Source organism: Camelina sativa, chromosome 7, assembly GCF_030686135.1.
Source record: "Camelina sativa cultivar CO46 ecotype springtype chromosome 7, ASM3068613v1".
NCBI classification, from domain to species: Eukaryota; Viridiplantae; Streptophyta; class Magnoliopsida; order Brassicales; family Brassicaceae; genus Camelina; species Camelina sativa.
In genome coordinates, this window is record NC_141886.1 from 20,742,916 (window position 1) to 20,760,279 (window position 17,364).

Consider the following 17,364-nt stretch of genomic DNA (forward strand, 5'->3'; position numbering starts at 1 on the left):
TATATAAATGAAAATAAATATATTTTTGTAAAATGGATTACTTTTTTTTTCAAAGTACTATGTAGAGTACTGCTATGAAGTAATACTAAATAATACAAACCCAAAATAATTAAAGATTTGGTAGAGAAAGATAAAGAGATGAACATTTCTAAGTAAATAAATTTAAATTTAAATATCAAACTTGAAATTAATGTAAAATACATTTGTCGCAAAAATAGAATGCCAAATGTCGCATCGATAAGTAAAATTAGAATAAATCTTGTCATATTATATAAGATATAGATTAGTACAGTAAGTACGACATTTATATAGATTTATCTTTTAATCTTTAAATTATATTTATATTCAATGATTCTTATTGATAAAAATTTTAACTAAAATCTCACGTAAAATCGCAAATAGATATAACAAAGAAATATTATCTTTAAAAATATATATGTTGTATATCACTGAATAAAGTAAATTTAATATTTATATAGATTTATATTCAAAAATTGGAATAATTATATTTGAGTTCAACAATTTCTACTGATAAAAAATATTTTAAATTGAAATTGGAGGCATGCACGGATAGAAATTCTAATACTCTTATATAGCCCACTTCTCTAGTTCTCTTCACAACAATATCTTGCATCGCACTCTAGTATTTTAACCACTCATCTTCATTTAGCTTCATTGTTAAACATGTGGCTCCTTTGTCTTAACTCTTAAGTCAATCTTACTGATAAAGTTTTTCGTCTAGAGATTATGAACGTACGAGCCTCATGACTCAATGCAACATTTAGCCACATGAATTTCACATATAATATTTGGTTTATGTATTTGTATTCCTTTTTTACTATGATTTAATAATCTATTTGTGTGTTTTTTTGTTTTCTCATGCGGCCGCTTGCTTCCTCACGTGCATGTTCGTTGGCTTGTAGGCGAGAGAAAGAGATCCAATGTTGCATTTTGTTTGCATTATCCGAAATATTAAATATCCAAACAGATTTTTAATATTTATAAACAAATATGAGCTAATTTTACAGGCCCTTTAAGTACGTTTAATTGGGCTGATGAGGGAAAATCAAACGTCGTCGTCTTCACGTAGGAAGTGAACAAATTTAGAGCGTATACGAGATGGGATTCGAACCGGACGGTACTTGTTGTCAAGCCACACAGCTGTTCCTTTCGCCTCCAATATGGGCTGCTTTGTTTATCATCATATCAAAAGAATTCATATTAGTAACTAAGTACAAAACTTAGCAGCCAAAACACAAAAGGCTTAATGAGAATATTAACTAACCTCTTGATTTGGAAGTTTAAAGATCAAATGATCGAAGTAAATACGTGCAGCAGATGTGCCCGATATCCTCGCTTTCACCACAAACTTGTCTCCGCTCTGTTCAAAGAGATGAAATGAACATACCACAAGACACTGACATAGCATAATTTGTGAGGTACTAAGTTTTAGAGAAGAGGGATATTATAACTATTACACGTAAAGGTGCAAGGAACTTCATTGTCAACTCTGAAATTCCAAGGCTTCACCAGAACGGGCTACTTCATCACAGTTGATACCGATACTCTCCAGAAACTCGTGTCGACCTTCAGTTAGAAATATATCAACAAACGAATACTTGGTAAAAATGTGGTATATAGATTATAAGTAGCACACGCCTGGACTCTAACCACAGAACCATCCACTTCCCAATATGTGCCAAAGTAAATGCAGAGAAAGCAAGACTCTAACTCACCTAGCAAGATCTTAACAAATTTAATTCGTCCAATCACATTCAGAACATGTATGAAGTAACTATCGACCATGCAGTCCAGAATCTGTCAAAAAGGCAAAGCTGAAACTCCTCTTTGACAATAGAAATGTACAAAATCTGACGCAGCAAGATTCCAAACAAGAAAGACTCTATAAACTTAGTAGCAAGATCTTGACACATTTATTCGTCAAGTATTCTTAAGTTCTACTTGAACCACATTCACAAATGTTACAATCAGACTGAGAAAGTAACTCTGATTATGCAGTCCACATTCTTTCAAGCATACAATCTTAAATTCCTCTTTGACCATAGCTATGTACACAATCACTACTAAACCGATTCACTAGCAAGACTTTAAACTTAGTAGAAAGATCTTGATACAATTATCCTTCCAATACTCCCAAGTTCTACTCAACCACATTCACAATCACAAGTGTTCCAACTAGACTCATAAAAGGAGTAACTTTGATCATGTATTCCAGATTCTGTCAAGCATAACATCTGAATCTCCTCTTTGACACAATCTGAAGCATCAACATTGCAACTGAATTAAACTATTCAATATTCTAGCAAGCTCTTTTCACACCTATTCTTCCAATACTCTTAAACTTCTACTCAACCACATTCACAAGAATCCAAACTCAGTAGCAAGATGGTTCCAATACTCACACCTAAATTCACAAATGTATGAAAACACTTTCTCAACAATATAAAGCAGCAACAGTTAAAACTAACCGTGTTGGCAGTAGTTTGCATAAACAGCATTGTTCACAACACCAAACTGATCCAATTCATAGTCACGAACTTTGAGCTCAACCTCATGAAACCCACTCATTCTGCAAATTACCAAAAATTTCAAATTAAAGATTTTTTTGAATCAGAAAACATTACATCACTGACTTCAAGAGCGCAATTTCACAATTACGGATCCGATTTCAGCAGAGAAGCAAATGTGAAATTAGCGAGATGTGTGAGTACCCTTTGCCTCCTTTGAGATCGAGAAATGCTAGAGGCTTGAAGGTCTTTGAGCTCCGGAGAGGAAGGATCAGCGGTCGTCTCCACGAATTGGGAAACTTAAAAGACGTAGACGGAGTCGCCGGAGCCGCCGTGCCGGTTACCTGAAACATCTCCGGCTTTTCGAGAAAACCGATGTGAACTTTTTTGAAATCACAGTTTTTTTATATATTATTTTTATAATGCTGAACCAACAAAATTGGTTAACTTACGTAATACCAATTATATTTGACCGGTTTTCAATTGAAATATTTGACATTTTTCGATTATTTAGTAAAAATAACTAAGTTTGAATATCTCCATTTCCAATATATCAAGAACGGTAAGGTCTTGGAACCGTCTTTTGAGTTTTGCATCCAAGTTTTGTCAATGTATATTTTGAAGAATTAAACTGCTAGAGTGTAGTTTTTATTTCTATACATAATCTAGTTAAATATCTTATATTGTTTATGAAAATTAAGAATATATAATTTACTTACAAAGATATATAAAATTAGAAATTGTTGCTTATTTACTAAATAGTCTAAATATTATATCCTAATATCAAACCAGATTATCATGTATATCTTGAAAAACTGAAACTGATATATGTAACTCGTAAGTCGTCAAGAGAATCGATGTAATTGATATCAAGAATATGCTATCATGCTTTAAATAAAGCAGTCATCTCGAACATGTACCAAATACCTACCATTAAAGAGTTGTATAGACACAACCATGTTGATCTCAAATCTCATCATCACTAAATCATGGTAAAAGAGATGTGACGTAGAGAAATCAATTTTCAAGATCCCTAAAGTTCATTTTGATTTTCTGGTGATTTTTTTTTTTTGAATTCTAAAGGTATATTCATAGTTCAAAGTATGATGAATGACATTTTTAGACCTTACCTCGAAAAGTTCTTCAAAGTGGGATTAACTATGTTCTCATTCTTCCAAAATTCATTGAAAAAAATGAAAGTAAATTTTGAAACTAGTTTAGCTTAGGTAGTTTCTCTTGTGCTCGGATGGTTAGTTACAAGCTAAACAGTCAGATTTTTGTAATCCAAGTAATATTTTTGAGGGTATAATTTATACATGATTCCTATGTTAAGTACTTTTCATCATAATTTCATTGTTAGATTGGGAAAAAAGTAGCTAACTATATGGCAAATAATGATACAGTACGGCAAATAAGTACTTTACAACATAATTTCGTTGTTAGATTAAGATAATAGCAGCTAACTGCACAACAAATACACCTTATAATATTTACGAAAAATTATTATAGATATGGGGTCGATAATATTTGGTGTAAATAATTCTACATCATTATTTGTCATAAATTTTGGTAGAGCATATGTGATGACCTAAACTCAATAAAAAGTTCCTTTGAATTATGGGTAAATTAGAAAATTAGTTTTAAAAGGCAGATGTATTACTTTTTATGAAATTTACGACATGTAAAAAAGTTACGAAAAAGAATGGTATATAAGGATTTTACATGACTAGTTTCCTAAGTTTTGGTAAAGCATGATATCATGTAAAAAATCGCAAATAATCATGAAGAAATAACATGATATATGTAAAACAATATCCATAAAAATATGTGTTATTCAATAACATGCGATTTTAACTATTAGGAGTATTTTATTGGTTTATGTATATATATTATTTTATTAATTCACATGATATTTGAAAATCATCAATGATTTTAGAATTAGACATGTCGATTTTGCAAGTACATAAAAATTTGTGGCTTTGCATTTTGTACAATTAAATCTATGAAATCAAATGTGGATTTTAAAATTCCAATAATAGTTACTAAAAAATAGCATAAGTTTTTATCTGGTATTTATAATTAATAGACCCAATAATAAATTGTTTTAATAAAAAAGTAATTAAAATCAATAATTGTGTAACACATGGTTTTGCTTGCAATAAACCAATAATAAACCTCCCAACTTATTTACAATTTTGGCACCCTCGTTAGTATTCTTTTAGAAATAGAATAATACTTGGATTCACCCTTAGGGCCGGTGAACCTCTTCATTCACCCCCTTATAAAAAAGAAATAAAATATGTACACATTATTATAAAATGAAAAACTTAAACCAATTTTTTATAAATCTAAACCGATATAATTTCATTCTAATTGTAAAATCTAAACTCTAACCATCTCATTTTTAAACTCAAACCGACATATAGTTTTGTTTTAATTGTAAAATCTAAACCCTAACCATCTTATTTGTAAACCCAAAGCGACATATAATTTCGTTCTAATTGTAAAATATAAACCCTAACCACCTTATTTGTAAATCCAAACCGACATAATTTCGTTTTAGTTGTAAATTTAAACCCTAACCATCTTATTTGTAAACCCAAAATGACATATAATTTCATTCTAATTGTAAGATCTAAACCCTAGCCATTTCATTTGTAAATCCAAACCGACATATAATGTTGTTTTCATTGCACAATCTAAACTCTAATCACCTTATTTGTAAACCTAAACCGACACATAATTTTGTTCTAATTTTTAAAATCTAAACCAAACCAATAATTAATTTTTCTTGATTAAAAGTATACAAAATTTATTTTCTTATTTTATTTTGCTTTTTTATTTAATTTTGATTTTATTTTTTAAATAAAATATTAAATAAAAAATTCTGATTGGTTGAGAGGAGAGAAGGTGAACAAAAAAGTTCACCCCTAAATATTTTTCTTACACTATAGAGATATAAAGGGTACATATATAAAGGGTACATATACAACGATGTGGTGCATATTCTTTTATCATTATGTTATAAAACCTTGGTGTATGTAACCGTCAAATAGATAGAGAGAGGGAAGTAAAGGCATTTGGACTACCAATGTATGTACCGTTACACATATCACAGATTCAACTGAACCAAATCCAAAAGAAGTAACATCTGTTTTAAAGTGAATCCATTTGATTTCAAACACGATTCGTTTCCTAAACAGGAAGGGAAAAGATGATACCGTATCTACCCAATCATAATATACCCACAATCTCTTTCTTTTGACATTTAATAGCGCTTTCACACACTTGGCCCAAAAAATAAAAAAATAAAAAATAAAAACCAAAGAAGCTTTCATTTCGCACACACAACACATTGATCTCTGGATTTACTCCTTTATACGTCTCTATTCTTCATCAGCATATATACAAGAGCCAAATGAATCCTCAATCATATCATAGAAAAATAACAACACATTTTTCAAAGAACTCTAAAATGGCAAACCAAATACATGTAGTGATGATCATCATCACTATTTGGCTTCTTTATGCAGCACCTAACACCCATGGCTGGTGGAAAGAAGGTCATGAAATCATCTGTAAAATCGCGCAGGTTTCGAAGTTTAGTCTTCTTCTGTCTTTTTGTTTTGATCAATATAATGTAAGAACTAATAAGTTAAGGAGAAGAACAGACTAGATTAGATGAAACTGCAGCAAAGGCGGTGAAAGAGCTGTTACCTGAATCGCAGCAAAGGCGGTGAAAGAGCTGTTACCTGAATCTGCAGAAGGGGATTTGTCGAGCTTGTGTCTATGGGCTGATCGTGTCAAGTTTAGATACCACTGGTCTTCTCCTCTTCACTACATCAACACTCCTGATGTATGTTCCTACCAATACAATAGTGAGTTTTTCATAAGACCCTTTTCATATAAAACTATCAAAAACATAGGTGAGAAGGTTCCAAAACCACAGTTTCTAATGGATTTTGACTTTCTCCGGTCTAAAGGGGACTGCAAGGATGAAGATGGAGAGAAAGGAAGATGTGTTGCAGGAGCCATTTACAATTACACCACACAGCTTCTTTCCTACAACACTGCAGCTTCGTCTAAGTCACAATGTAGTACCAAAACATTGCCAACTTCTTGCTATTTACCAATTCGCTCATCTTTTATCTCCCTCTCATGTTCCTTTTCTAAATTTCTTATCTACAGACAACTTAACCGAGGCCCTGCTCTTCGTGTCTCATTTCATGGGTGATATCCATCAGGTATAATTATAAACTCGATCAAGATGACCGTTCTCTTAGCTTGATATGTCTAACTAGAATAGTTTTAAAATGCAGCCTCTACATGTTGGTTATGCTTCAGACAAAGGAGGGAACACCATCGAAGTGCATTGGTACAGGAGAAAAGCTAACCTCCACCATGTAAGAACTGCCAAACGTACATAATTTAAGCCAGATAATACAAGCCTCTATAATTTAGATTCATACAGATATGGGATTCCAGCATAATAGAAACAGCTGAAGCTGATCTCTATAACTCTGAACTAGAAGGAATGGTGGATGCAATCAAAAAAAAAATATCACGGTACTTTGGACTGTTCTCTACCTGTTTGCTACAAGGTGTTTCTGACATATTTTACTAAAATGTAGACAGAATGGGCGGATCAAGTGAAGAGATGGGAGAGTTGCACGAAGAAGACAGCTTGCCCAGATATGTAAGTCAGATACAAGATTACAGTACCTTTGAATAGAAGTGATTGTTCTTCAAGCCGGCACGAACCAGATTTAACTTCCACACGCTTTCCCCTGTTAACTTCATATACAGATACGCATCCGAAGGAATTCAAGCAGCCTGTGACTGGGCATACAAGGGGGTAACTGAAGGAGACACACTAGAAGGTAAACATTTCACCCAAAAACAATGAGGAGCCAATGATATAGAAGCTAACAAAAACATAATGTATCCTTTGCAGATGAATACTTTAATTCACGTCTACCAATAGTGTATCAGCGCTTAGCACAAGGAGGGGTGAGACTGGTAGCTACCCTAAACAGGATTTTCGGTTGAAGCCGAGTTTATAACATTTGATGTCTCTAATAAGTCTCTTCGTATCAGATTAAAGACTGCATGTTGAAACTAAGAATGCAGATTGCAAGCTCCAAGCACATCAAAGCTCTTTATTTAACAAACAAAATAAATTATGTGTACTCACAAAGTTTCTTAAACAAGCAGAGCATTATATATCACAATACGTTTACAACACATACAGCAGGCAGGTATTATCAATCTCTGTGAAGAGAAGAGGTCTTCAAGCCTTATTTCTCACCACAAGAACTGGACACTTAGCATGGTTAACACAGTAATTGCTAACACTTCCAAGGAAAGTCCTGTTCACACACAAGAGAATACAACTCCACATTATAATCATCGAAAACTCAACTCTTCAGCGATCTTAATGTGCTGGTTAACAAGTTAAAACATCAAAGTATTGTCTACACACCTTTGTATTGCTCCTTTACCATTGCTTCCAACTACAAGCAAATCAACACCAAGCTTCTCAGCAGCTTCACATATCGCTTCTTTAGGATTTCCAAACTCCATCACCTTTCTTGGAGTAACCTGATACACAATCAACCAAACCATGATATAACTACAAACAAGATTGTAAATCAACAACAACAAAAAAAATGGTTGTGGTAGAAACAAACCCCAATCTCAGCACAAATTTTGACCCCTTGGTCAAGCCGATTCAATCCAGCGTTCTTATGATTCTCTTTCATCGAGTCTATAAGCTCAATCGCTACACCACAGAAATCCAAAACTCAAATTCAAAATCCAAACCATAAACAAGTTGTTTAACAAATCAAATCGATGGGATCTATTGCTAATAAAGAAGAAGAAGAAGAAGAAGAAGAAGAAGAAGAAGAAGAAGAAGAAGATACTTACGAGCTGCTCCATAAGAGGACGCATAAACACAGCTGAGATCAAGTGGAGGTTGAGCGGTGAAGAGGATGATATCGGAATCGGCGATACTATCTTTGAGATACTCTAGCGTCCATTTGAGAGCGCGTTTACTGCATTCGCTTTCGTCAATCGCCACCATCACTTGCTTCTTCACGCTTTTCTCTTCTTCCGCCATGGTTTTTTCTTCTTCGCCGTCTGTGATCGTGTTCGATGAAGTTGAAAATGTGAAGAAGAGAAGACGAAAGAGGTTTTGACTTGGTGAAGTCAGAATGATGTATGACGTGTCGTCGATCCATAGAGGAAGGCACGAGGTTGTTCTGGAGAAATTGGTTTTGATATATACTAATTCGTCTTTCTTTTATTTATGACATTTTTAACTTTTAAGAGTTAATTTTTATACATGGCAATGAAAAGATTCAGATGATAAAAAAAAAACACAATTACCAAATAATTCACTGGAAATAACTAACGAGTCACGTAAATTTTAGATTAAATTTGACATTTTCATGTATCCAATGTTTTGTTGAACAAATAAGACTTTCTTTTTTTGTCACCACTTTAAATAACTAATTTCTTATCTAATTTTATTTTCCTAATAAAGCAGTTTATACAAAAATTGCTTATATATTATACTTCCATTTTTAAATAAAAAATACTATATATTAGCTTGTGTTTAGTAAGCAAGTAATAAAGAAAATAAAATTACCTATATTATTTAAAGAAAAATTAGATGTTCACATAATCTATACTAGTATTTTTTGCAGCAGTTTTTGCTCAATTTTTTTACATTGAATGCTATTTAATGCTTATATTCATATCTAAACAAGTTTAGTTAACAATCTCTATTATCCTTATAACCAAACACAATTTAAATAATTTAAATATTCATATATACAATGTTCTATAATTAATATAGATATTTAAAAGATTTATTTCAGATTAAAAAAAAATATTCTCCTATCATCTCTTTTAATTTTAAAATTTAAATGTAGTGAATCATCATATAAAACATAAAGTTAATATTACATTGACAAAAAAAATTAGTATTAAAATAGTACATTGACAAAATATTAAAAAAACTTACCCCGCAATGTACTGCGGGTCATAATCTAGTTTGAATATATATTTACGGGAAAATGATATGATAAATTGATTTTGCATCATTTTATCATGATATAATTAATATTCAAAAATAATAATAATAATAAACATGTAAATGATTGAGCCATCAATTTTGTAAAATGATCATCAACATAATTAAAATACTCGAGAAAAAGTGTTGTCAATCAATTTTGTAAGTGACCACCATCGTAATATACTTGAGACAAAAAGTTGTCATTCAGTTTTGTAAGTGATTAAGCTATCATCTTCCCTTTTAACTACCGTATATAATGTAGTTTCTAAAAAGTTGATGTAGGATGGGTCATGTTCTCAATTTCAATGTTATTTTTAGCAATATCATGTAAGCTGAACCTTGAAATGGATGTAGCAATCTCATCGCAATGCCCCTGCAACCAGGCGGATTAGAGGGCAACAAAAAGATACTAAATTGGTTCTATGAAATTTGTATAGTCTTCAAACTAGCCCTTGAATACAAAGTGATTCAAGACGTGATACTGACAGTTTCTAAAAATTTATTTTCCAAAATGTTTTTAGATTTTGCTGTTGAATTTTCTACTAGTAGTCTCTTCTTCATATGATCAGCAATAAGTTTTTCTATGGTTTGTTTTCCAATTAATAAAAATAAATAAATCCAGTTTCTAAATATCAGAGGTTTACATCTCCATACCAAAAACAAGCAACGAAAAACAGAGAAATTAAAGCAAGATAATCTGACCTTAATACATGTAAAATCTGACCAATTTGATCTAGATATGATCGATATCCAAGCCATCTCCTTGGAAAACATAGAGCATTAATGACACGGCTGCAATAAAACCATACTTTGCATATGTCTACATGCATATTTAAGACCTGCAATAAAACCACCATATTGCTCTGATCGAGCTTTCCCGATTCTTGACTATCTTTCTCCGATGATTTTGACATGAAGCCACCTCTTTGTGGATCCTGTGCAAGAGACACTAATTACAATGACGAACATATATTTATGATCTTTTGCTTAAATATTTATCTGAATGCTAATGTTAAACAATACCTCGTCTTGAGCCAGCATCGCAGATGCTCCCAAAGTAGTTGTTACAACACCAACCATGACACCCTCACTTTTAATACTTTACAGGCCAGATTCCACCATTTTCCAATGTTCAAGTTGTTTTGTTTGGTCTCCTTTCTCACTTTGCTTGGCACAACACTCGTTGTTGCACCATTGTCACTAACCATGACACCCTCATTGTTAATATTTTGCAGGCCAGATTCCATCATTTCTCCAATGGTCGAGTTGTTTTGTTGGGTCTCCTTGCTCACTTTGTCAGGCAGAACCCTCTTCACTGCACCATTGTTCTCGTACTTTTGTGTTCTACCCGGGACAATATCTTTCTTAGCACTATTGGTTGTTGTAGACACATCAAAATATTTTCTCAAAGTAGCAAAAACAAAGCCAACAACAACACCAATAGGCAGTACTTGTCTGCGCCTCATGGACAGCAGATGCAATTGCCCTAATGATAGCGTCCCCATGAAGTTTACCTACTTTTCCAGAAGGGCCATTGGAAGTTTTGCTATTCCTTATGAAAGTCCAAGTAGGTTCTGCATATACATTAGAATAAGAAAATGTCTTTGCCACCATTCTTATATCCTTACTGAGTTGAGACTTAATTTGTCTCATGCCAGCTGAACCCATCCTGCGTTGAACTTCTACGTTCAAAGAGTCCGATACAATAACTTTAATGAGGTGCTCTAATTCCTCACATCCTTCGTCTAATTCGTGAGGACCATCATTTTGGTTGTTTGTTGCATCATGCATTTCAGAGAGCTCCAACTCTTGTCCATGGTCCAATATCACATATGCAGGCTCAATGATGTTCTCTTTATTACCTACACTAAGGGAATGAACCTGAACATTTTCGTGTGTATCTCTGCTGGCTGCTGCATTGTCGGCAAGGTTACCCAAGTATCCATGACACGGCTGCAATAAAACCATACTTTGCATATGTCTACATGTATCTTTAAGACCTGCAAGTACCTATAAATTTTAACTTTCAATTCCTGTTCCAGGTTTAGACAATCTTTGTAAACTAGATAGCATTTGTAGAGTATAAACTTGCGGCAAACATGTAGAGACTTAAAGAAAATCTATGATAGGATGATTTTCACTCAGGGTATCAATTCCCTATGCAGTTGTAGCGAAAACAAACCTTATGATGGGATGATTTTCACTCAGGATATCAATTCCCTATGCAGTTGTAGTACAAAGGGTTATCAATCCAAATGGTTGTTATGCTAGCAGATAAGATATGATCAGAACAAACAAGTCAAGCCAAGCAATAGTTGGGGTTTGATCTAACAATCCTAAAATAATTAAAAAAAAAATAAACAAGAACCACACGACCTAAGTACTCGATGCAAGTATTCGAGTACAAGATCTGGTGAAGTGATCGGGTAAAGAAGAAAAGTAAGAACAGCTCGAAGGTGTACACGAAGCTAGTGATCGAGTACCAATTCGGGTATAGGGTCGAGTTATGAATAAAAATGTAAAAAATCAAAATGCGAAAGCTCCTAAGGATGGGGTAATCGACTCCTAAGTGCTCCTGACCAGTATGGATGTCCTACATGCCTCACGCAAATATTCCCTAGACAATGAATCTCTAAAATCTTGTTAAAACACTCTCGTGATAGAAACAATCAACCTTAATCACTCCCCTACCCAACTCTCGTTGGAAAAACATGACCAAGCAGGCAATACAAACCGATTCATTATTGTCAATAAACTCCTTACACATCTAATCTCTTAGGCTAAGTGAGTAAATATCTAGCATTGATTGATTCAAGCATTTCAACTACATCTCTCGATGGCAAAACACCCTAGCTCTAATCTCAACCTCTCGGTCTATCGACAGCATTAAGAACACCAATCTAGAAGGGAACTTATATAAAATAAACAACTAAGCTAAGACATCCTAACCGATCAAGAACACATAATTGTCTATCCCATCCCTAGAAACTTTGTTTCACTACTCAGATCTCATTGCAGAAAACATAAAAAAAAAAGATAAACGAAAATTGCATTGTATTGAAAAACAAGATAGAAGTAATAGTACATAGTAGAAATCTAAAAGGATAGCAAATAAATGTAAAATAAATTCAAACAAAGTGGAAAAAGAGTTTGAGTCACTCAAGATCTCTCTCTCAGAAGCTTTCGCTCTCTGTGTTGAGTGTCTGCGGCGTGCTAGGGCGGGAGGAAGAAGAGGGGGGGTTTATATATGGAAACCCATTAAACCTAGCTGCCCAGTCCTGCCTGAGGGTCTGCTCGAGGCGGTGCTCGAGGATGTGGTCGGGTTACTCCTCGGATAGGTCTTCGGGTTATTCTTCCTGCCCTTGGATCTTATTCGATCGGGTTGGTATTCAGACTGCTCTTCCTGCTCCATAGCTCCTTCGGGTACATGCTCGGATTTGACCTTGTTTCTCCTTATTTTAGGCCCTAAAGCACCTGTTTTCATCTAAAATGTGCAAATGCAAGAATGCAACACCCTAAATGGCCTAAATGTGGATTCCTATAGTTAATGACCTAAAAATGCTAAGGTTAGGGTATCTATAATGCAAAATATGGACAAAAAAGGATGTCTAAAACATGTAAATTAGAGAGTTATCAGACCTCCAAACTTAAATCTTGCTAGTCCTCTAGCAAGGAAGTAGGAGGATGAGGGTTAAAAATGGGACTCATAACCTTTTGAGCTAAGTGAAGGATTCAAGCTATAGTCCTTAAAGATAGTTTAATGGTGCTAAGATCAATCAACATACTTACAAATATTTTTCTATGCTTATTACCATGCATCGATCTAGTTCAACCTCCAACTATTAGTAAATACTTGCAATTTCAAAGAACATCTATTTCACATTCATTAAAGTGTTTGGCGAATTCTTACAAATGGAAAGTGAATCAAGCTCAATCGGTTTCAAGGGTAAGGCTTTTTGGTGGGGTGGTTTCAAACAATATCTTTGGGTGGTTTTCTCTCAAAAGATGGAATGATAGACAGTTGTGAAAACTATCTAAGATTTTTTTGGGCATACAAAGCTTAACTCTTGATAATCTACCCTTTTCTCATTCACTTTTTTTTTTTTTTTTTTTTTATCAAACCCCCTAGAATAGAACTACCTACATCCTTGATTTTAACTTTTTTTTTTATAATCCCAAAGGTCTAAACTTTAAACATCTAACTCTCTTTCTCCTTTTTTTTTTTTTTTAAACTCTTTTTATTTCTTTGCTAAACTCCTAATAAAATTTCTATATATTTTTTTTTCTTTTTCTAGGAGACTATAACAAGATTTTTTTCTTTCTCTCTTTTTTTTTTACTTAGAGACTTAAAGCTAATTAAACCGAACCTCAGGGACTTTCTATTTAAATTTCTCTTTTATTCCTCAACCCAACCCCAAATAATCATGCTAACCACCTATCTTTCAAAACCGATTCTATTTGTTAGTCCAAATGATTCTAAGCTAACCACCTATCTTTCTTTTTTTGTGTGTTTTTATGCAAATAGATGCAGACTCAAATAAATAAAATTAGCATGCAAAAATTTGAAATAAGAAAATTAAGAAAATAAAACACAATGTTATATACATTCTCAGGCCCTCCCCCAAACTTAAATTACATAGTCCCTTGTGTAAATAAAAGTCTGGAAAAGAAATCTGAGAATCACACAAAATGAAACGAAATAAAATGCAATGGTATAAACAATGGTTTGGATGAAAGTGGTACCTCATGGGTTAGTAAAGAAGGAGGTTGTGGCAGCCTCCATGCTCGCCAAGGTGTACCCAGGACCGTCACCGGCTTCAGCAGCTGTTGGGGTCTTCTCGTCAGAGAGCTCGGTTATGTGCACGGATGACCTGCTCAGACCAGCATCCGAGGTGTTGATCGGGTAAGGCATCGCGTAGGTCATCGGGTAGTACGAAAACACTAAGTAGAGAAAAAACTTAAAAACGAAAGTTATATTTACAACTCTGCCGTTGGGATTTCCTCCCAAGTGAGCTTGTTTATAGTCGCTAAGCTTGACTTTTGACTCTTATCAGACTGGTGCGGAATCGGTGAGATACAGAGATGACCCCACCTCTGTGCTCTCATTTGCCATTTATTTCTTCATTCTCTGCCCATTAACGGTAAACTCAGTTCCATCCTTCCCGAGTAAAGTCACTGCCTCATAGGGCATAACTTCTTTAATTGCGAAGGGTCCTGACCATCTTGACTTGAGCTTCCTGGGAAACAGTCGAAGCTTCGAGTTGAATAGAAGGACTTTGTCTCCAGCTCTTAAATCCTTGCATTGGATCTTTTTGTCATGAAAGGCTTTGGTTCGTTCCTTATAGATCTTCGAATTATCATAAGCCTCCAACCGTATTTCATCAAGTTCGTGGAGATCCATTACTCTTCTTTCTTGAGTAGTTTTTATGTCCAAATTCAGGAGTTTGGTCGCCCAGATTGCTTTATATTCTACCTCAACTGGCAGGTGACAGTTTTTTCCATAAAGAAGCTGGAAAGGTGTTCGCCCAATCGGCGTTTTGTAGGTTGTTCTGTAGGCCCATAACGCATCATCTAGCTTGAATGCCCAATCCTTTTTGTGATTCCCACGATCTTGGCTAATATCTCCTTGATCTGTTTATTGCTTACCTCCACTTGTCCGATGGTTTGTGGGTGGTAAGCTGTTGCGACTTTATGCTTGACTCCGTGCTTCCTTAACAAGCCATCAAAAACTCTGTTAATGAAGTGGGTTCCTCCATCACTGATCACTACTCTTGGGATTCCAAATCTCTGGAAAATGATGTTTTTGAACATCTTCATTACGACCTTGTGATCATTTGTCGGGCTGGCGATTGCTTCCACCCATTTTGAGACATAGTCGACGGCCACCAGGATGTACATGTTTCCATTCGAGGGTGGGTTGAAAGGTCCCATGAAATATATTCCCCAAACGTTGAAAACTTCGACTTCTAAGATCAGCTGTTGAGGCATTTCATTCCTCCTACCGATGTTGCCCATTTTCTGGCATGGGTCACACTTTGTTATGAAGAGCTGTGCGTTTTGAACATGGTTGGCCACCAAAGACCACCTTGAAGTATCTTTTCGAAGGTTTTGAAGGTAGCAAAATGAACTCCATAGGCGGACCCATGACAGTGCTCTAGTACCCCTCGGACTTCTTCCTCTACTATACATCGTCTGAACTGGCCATTTGTCCCATTTTTGTATAAATAAGGTTCATCCCAGTAATAGCTATTGACATCTCTGAAGAACTTCTTCTTTTTGTGAGCATCATAGTCCTTAGGAATTTCCCCGCACACCATGTAGTTCACAAAATCTGAGTACCAGGGTAGCTTAGCCGAATCGATTGCCATGAAATCGATCAACTCGGTTGACTCGGGGATCGAGTGAGCTATCATGTGTCCGATCGTGTGGCTCATTTCGTCCAAGAAGTCGATGTGCATCAGTCTCTCTTTGGGTATTGATTCATCTATTGGAAGTGGATCCTCAATTCTCATTCTAGACAAATGGTCCGCCACCCCATTTTCGATTCCTTTCTTATCCAGAATCTCTATGTCGAATTCTTGTAGAAGAAGGATCCATCTGAGGAGCCTAGGTTTGGTGTCCTTTTTTGAGTAAATGTACCTTAGGGCGGCATGATCCGTGTTGACAATCACTTTCGATCCGACCAAGTAACTCCGGAACTTCTCAAACGCAAAAACCACAATAAGGAGCTCTTTTTCAGTCGTCGCATACCTTGTCTGGGCATCGTGCATGGTTCTGCTAACGTAGTAGATCACATGGAGCTTTTTATCTATCCTTTGGCCTAGTACTGCCTCCACAGCGTAATCCAATGCGTCGCACATAATCTCGAAAGGATGGTCCCAATTAGGTGCTTGAACTATTGGTGCACTCACCAAAGCTTCCTTTATCTTGTTGAAAGCATCCAAACAGTCCTTGTCGACAATAAATTCTGCTTCTTTGCAAAGGAGCCGCGTTAACGGTCGGGCAATCTTAGAGAAGTCTTTAATAAATCGCCTATAGAACCCTGCGTGACCTAGGAAGCTTCTGATGTCTTTCACCGATTTAGGAGGTTGGAGTTGAACCATCACTTCAATCTTAGCCTTGTCAACCTCTATCCCCTTTTCTGAGATCTTGTGGCCTAGGACTATCCCCTCCTGAACCATAAATGGGCACTTTTCCCAGTTTAACTCTAGGTTGGTCTCTTCACACCTTTTGAGCACCTTACAGAGGTTTGAAAGGCAGGATGAGAAAGAGGCTCCATATACTGAAAAGTCATCCATGAAAACCTCCACCATCTCTTCTATTAAATCCGAGAAGATGGACGCCATGCAGCTTTGGAAGGTTGAGGGAGCGTTGCACAAATCAAAGGGCATCCTCTTATATGCAAAGGTACCATAAGGGCAGGTGAATGTCGTTTTCTCCTGGTTGGCAGGGTGTATAGGGATTTGGAAAAATCCACTATACCCGTCAAGGAAACAGTAGTAGGGGTGGTTAGCAAGACGTTCCACCATCTGGTCGATGAAAGGCAGGGGAAAGTTATCTTTCCTAGAGGCTGCATTAAGCTTCCGATAGTCAATACACATTCGATGACCCGTTATTGTCCTAGTTGGAATTAGCTCATCTTTTTTGTTTTTGACAACGGTTATTCCACCTTTCTTTGGAACGCAGTGCACTGGAGACACCCAAGTACTATCAGAGATGGGGTAGATAACTCCAACATCGAGTAACTTCAGAATT

The 17,364-nt window shown here is 35.3% G+C and overlaps 2 protein-coding genes and 1 pseudogene across 3 annotated transcripts in view; 1 reads left to right on the plus strand and 2 right to left on the minus strand.

Moving 5' to 3' along the window:
* Window positions 1-933: 933 nt before the first annotated feature.
* Window positions 934-2,969, minus strand: LOC104701445 (acyl-acyl carrier protein thioesterase ATL3, chloroplastic-like; annotated as a pseudogene). Its single transcript, XR_015560855.1, has 5 exons — window positions 2,733-2,969; window positions 2,490-2,590; window positions 1,479-1,587; window positions 1,286-1,381; window positions 934-1,186 (listed from the first exon to the last, which is right to left on the minus strand). The product of XR_015560855.1 is annotated as an acyl-acyl carrier protein thioesterase ATL3, chloroplastic-like (transcript).
* A 2,896-nt stretch (window positions 2,970-5,865) lies between these two features.
* LOC104704735 (endonuclease 2) lies at window positions 5,866-7,772 on the plus strand. The gene is made up of 10 exons (XM_087458995.1): window positions 5,866-6,120; window positions 6,200-6,226; window positions 6,262-6,406; window positions 6,512-6,622; window positions 6,717-6,772; window positions 6,848-6,931; window positions 7,000-7,091; window positions 7,159-7,224; window positions 7,335-7,408; window positions 7,483-7,772. The coding sequence occupies exons 1-10, from the start codon at window positions 5,947-5,949 to the stop codon at window positions 7,575-7,577; spliced, it is 924 nt and encodes a 307-aa protein (XP_087315121.1). The 5' UTR covers window positions 5,866-5,946; the 3' UTR covers window positions 7,578-7,772.
* The window catches only part of LOC104701446 (universal stress protein A-like protein), a 63,000-nt gene continuing 53,309 nt past the window's right edge, over window positions 7,674-17,364 (minus strand). Inside the window, exons 2-5 of the mRNA XM_010417143.3 lie at window positions 8,457-8,791; window positions 8,219-8,310; window positions 8,011-8,129; window positions 7,674-7,897 (exon numbers count right to left, since the gene is read on the minus strand). Coding sequence (XP_010415445.1) covers window positions 7,819-7,897; window positions 8,011-8,129; window positions 8,219-8,310; window positions 8,457-8,649 — 483 coding nt within the window. The 5' untranslated portion in view covers window positions 8,650-8,791 and the 3' untranslated portion in view covers window positions 7,674-7,818. The remainder of the gene's footprint in view (window positions 7,898-8,010; window positions 8,130-8,218; window positions 8,311-8,456; window positions 8,792-17,364) is intronic.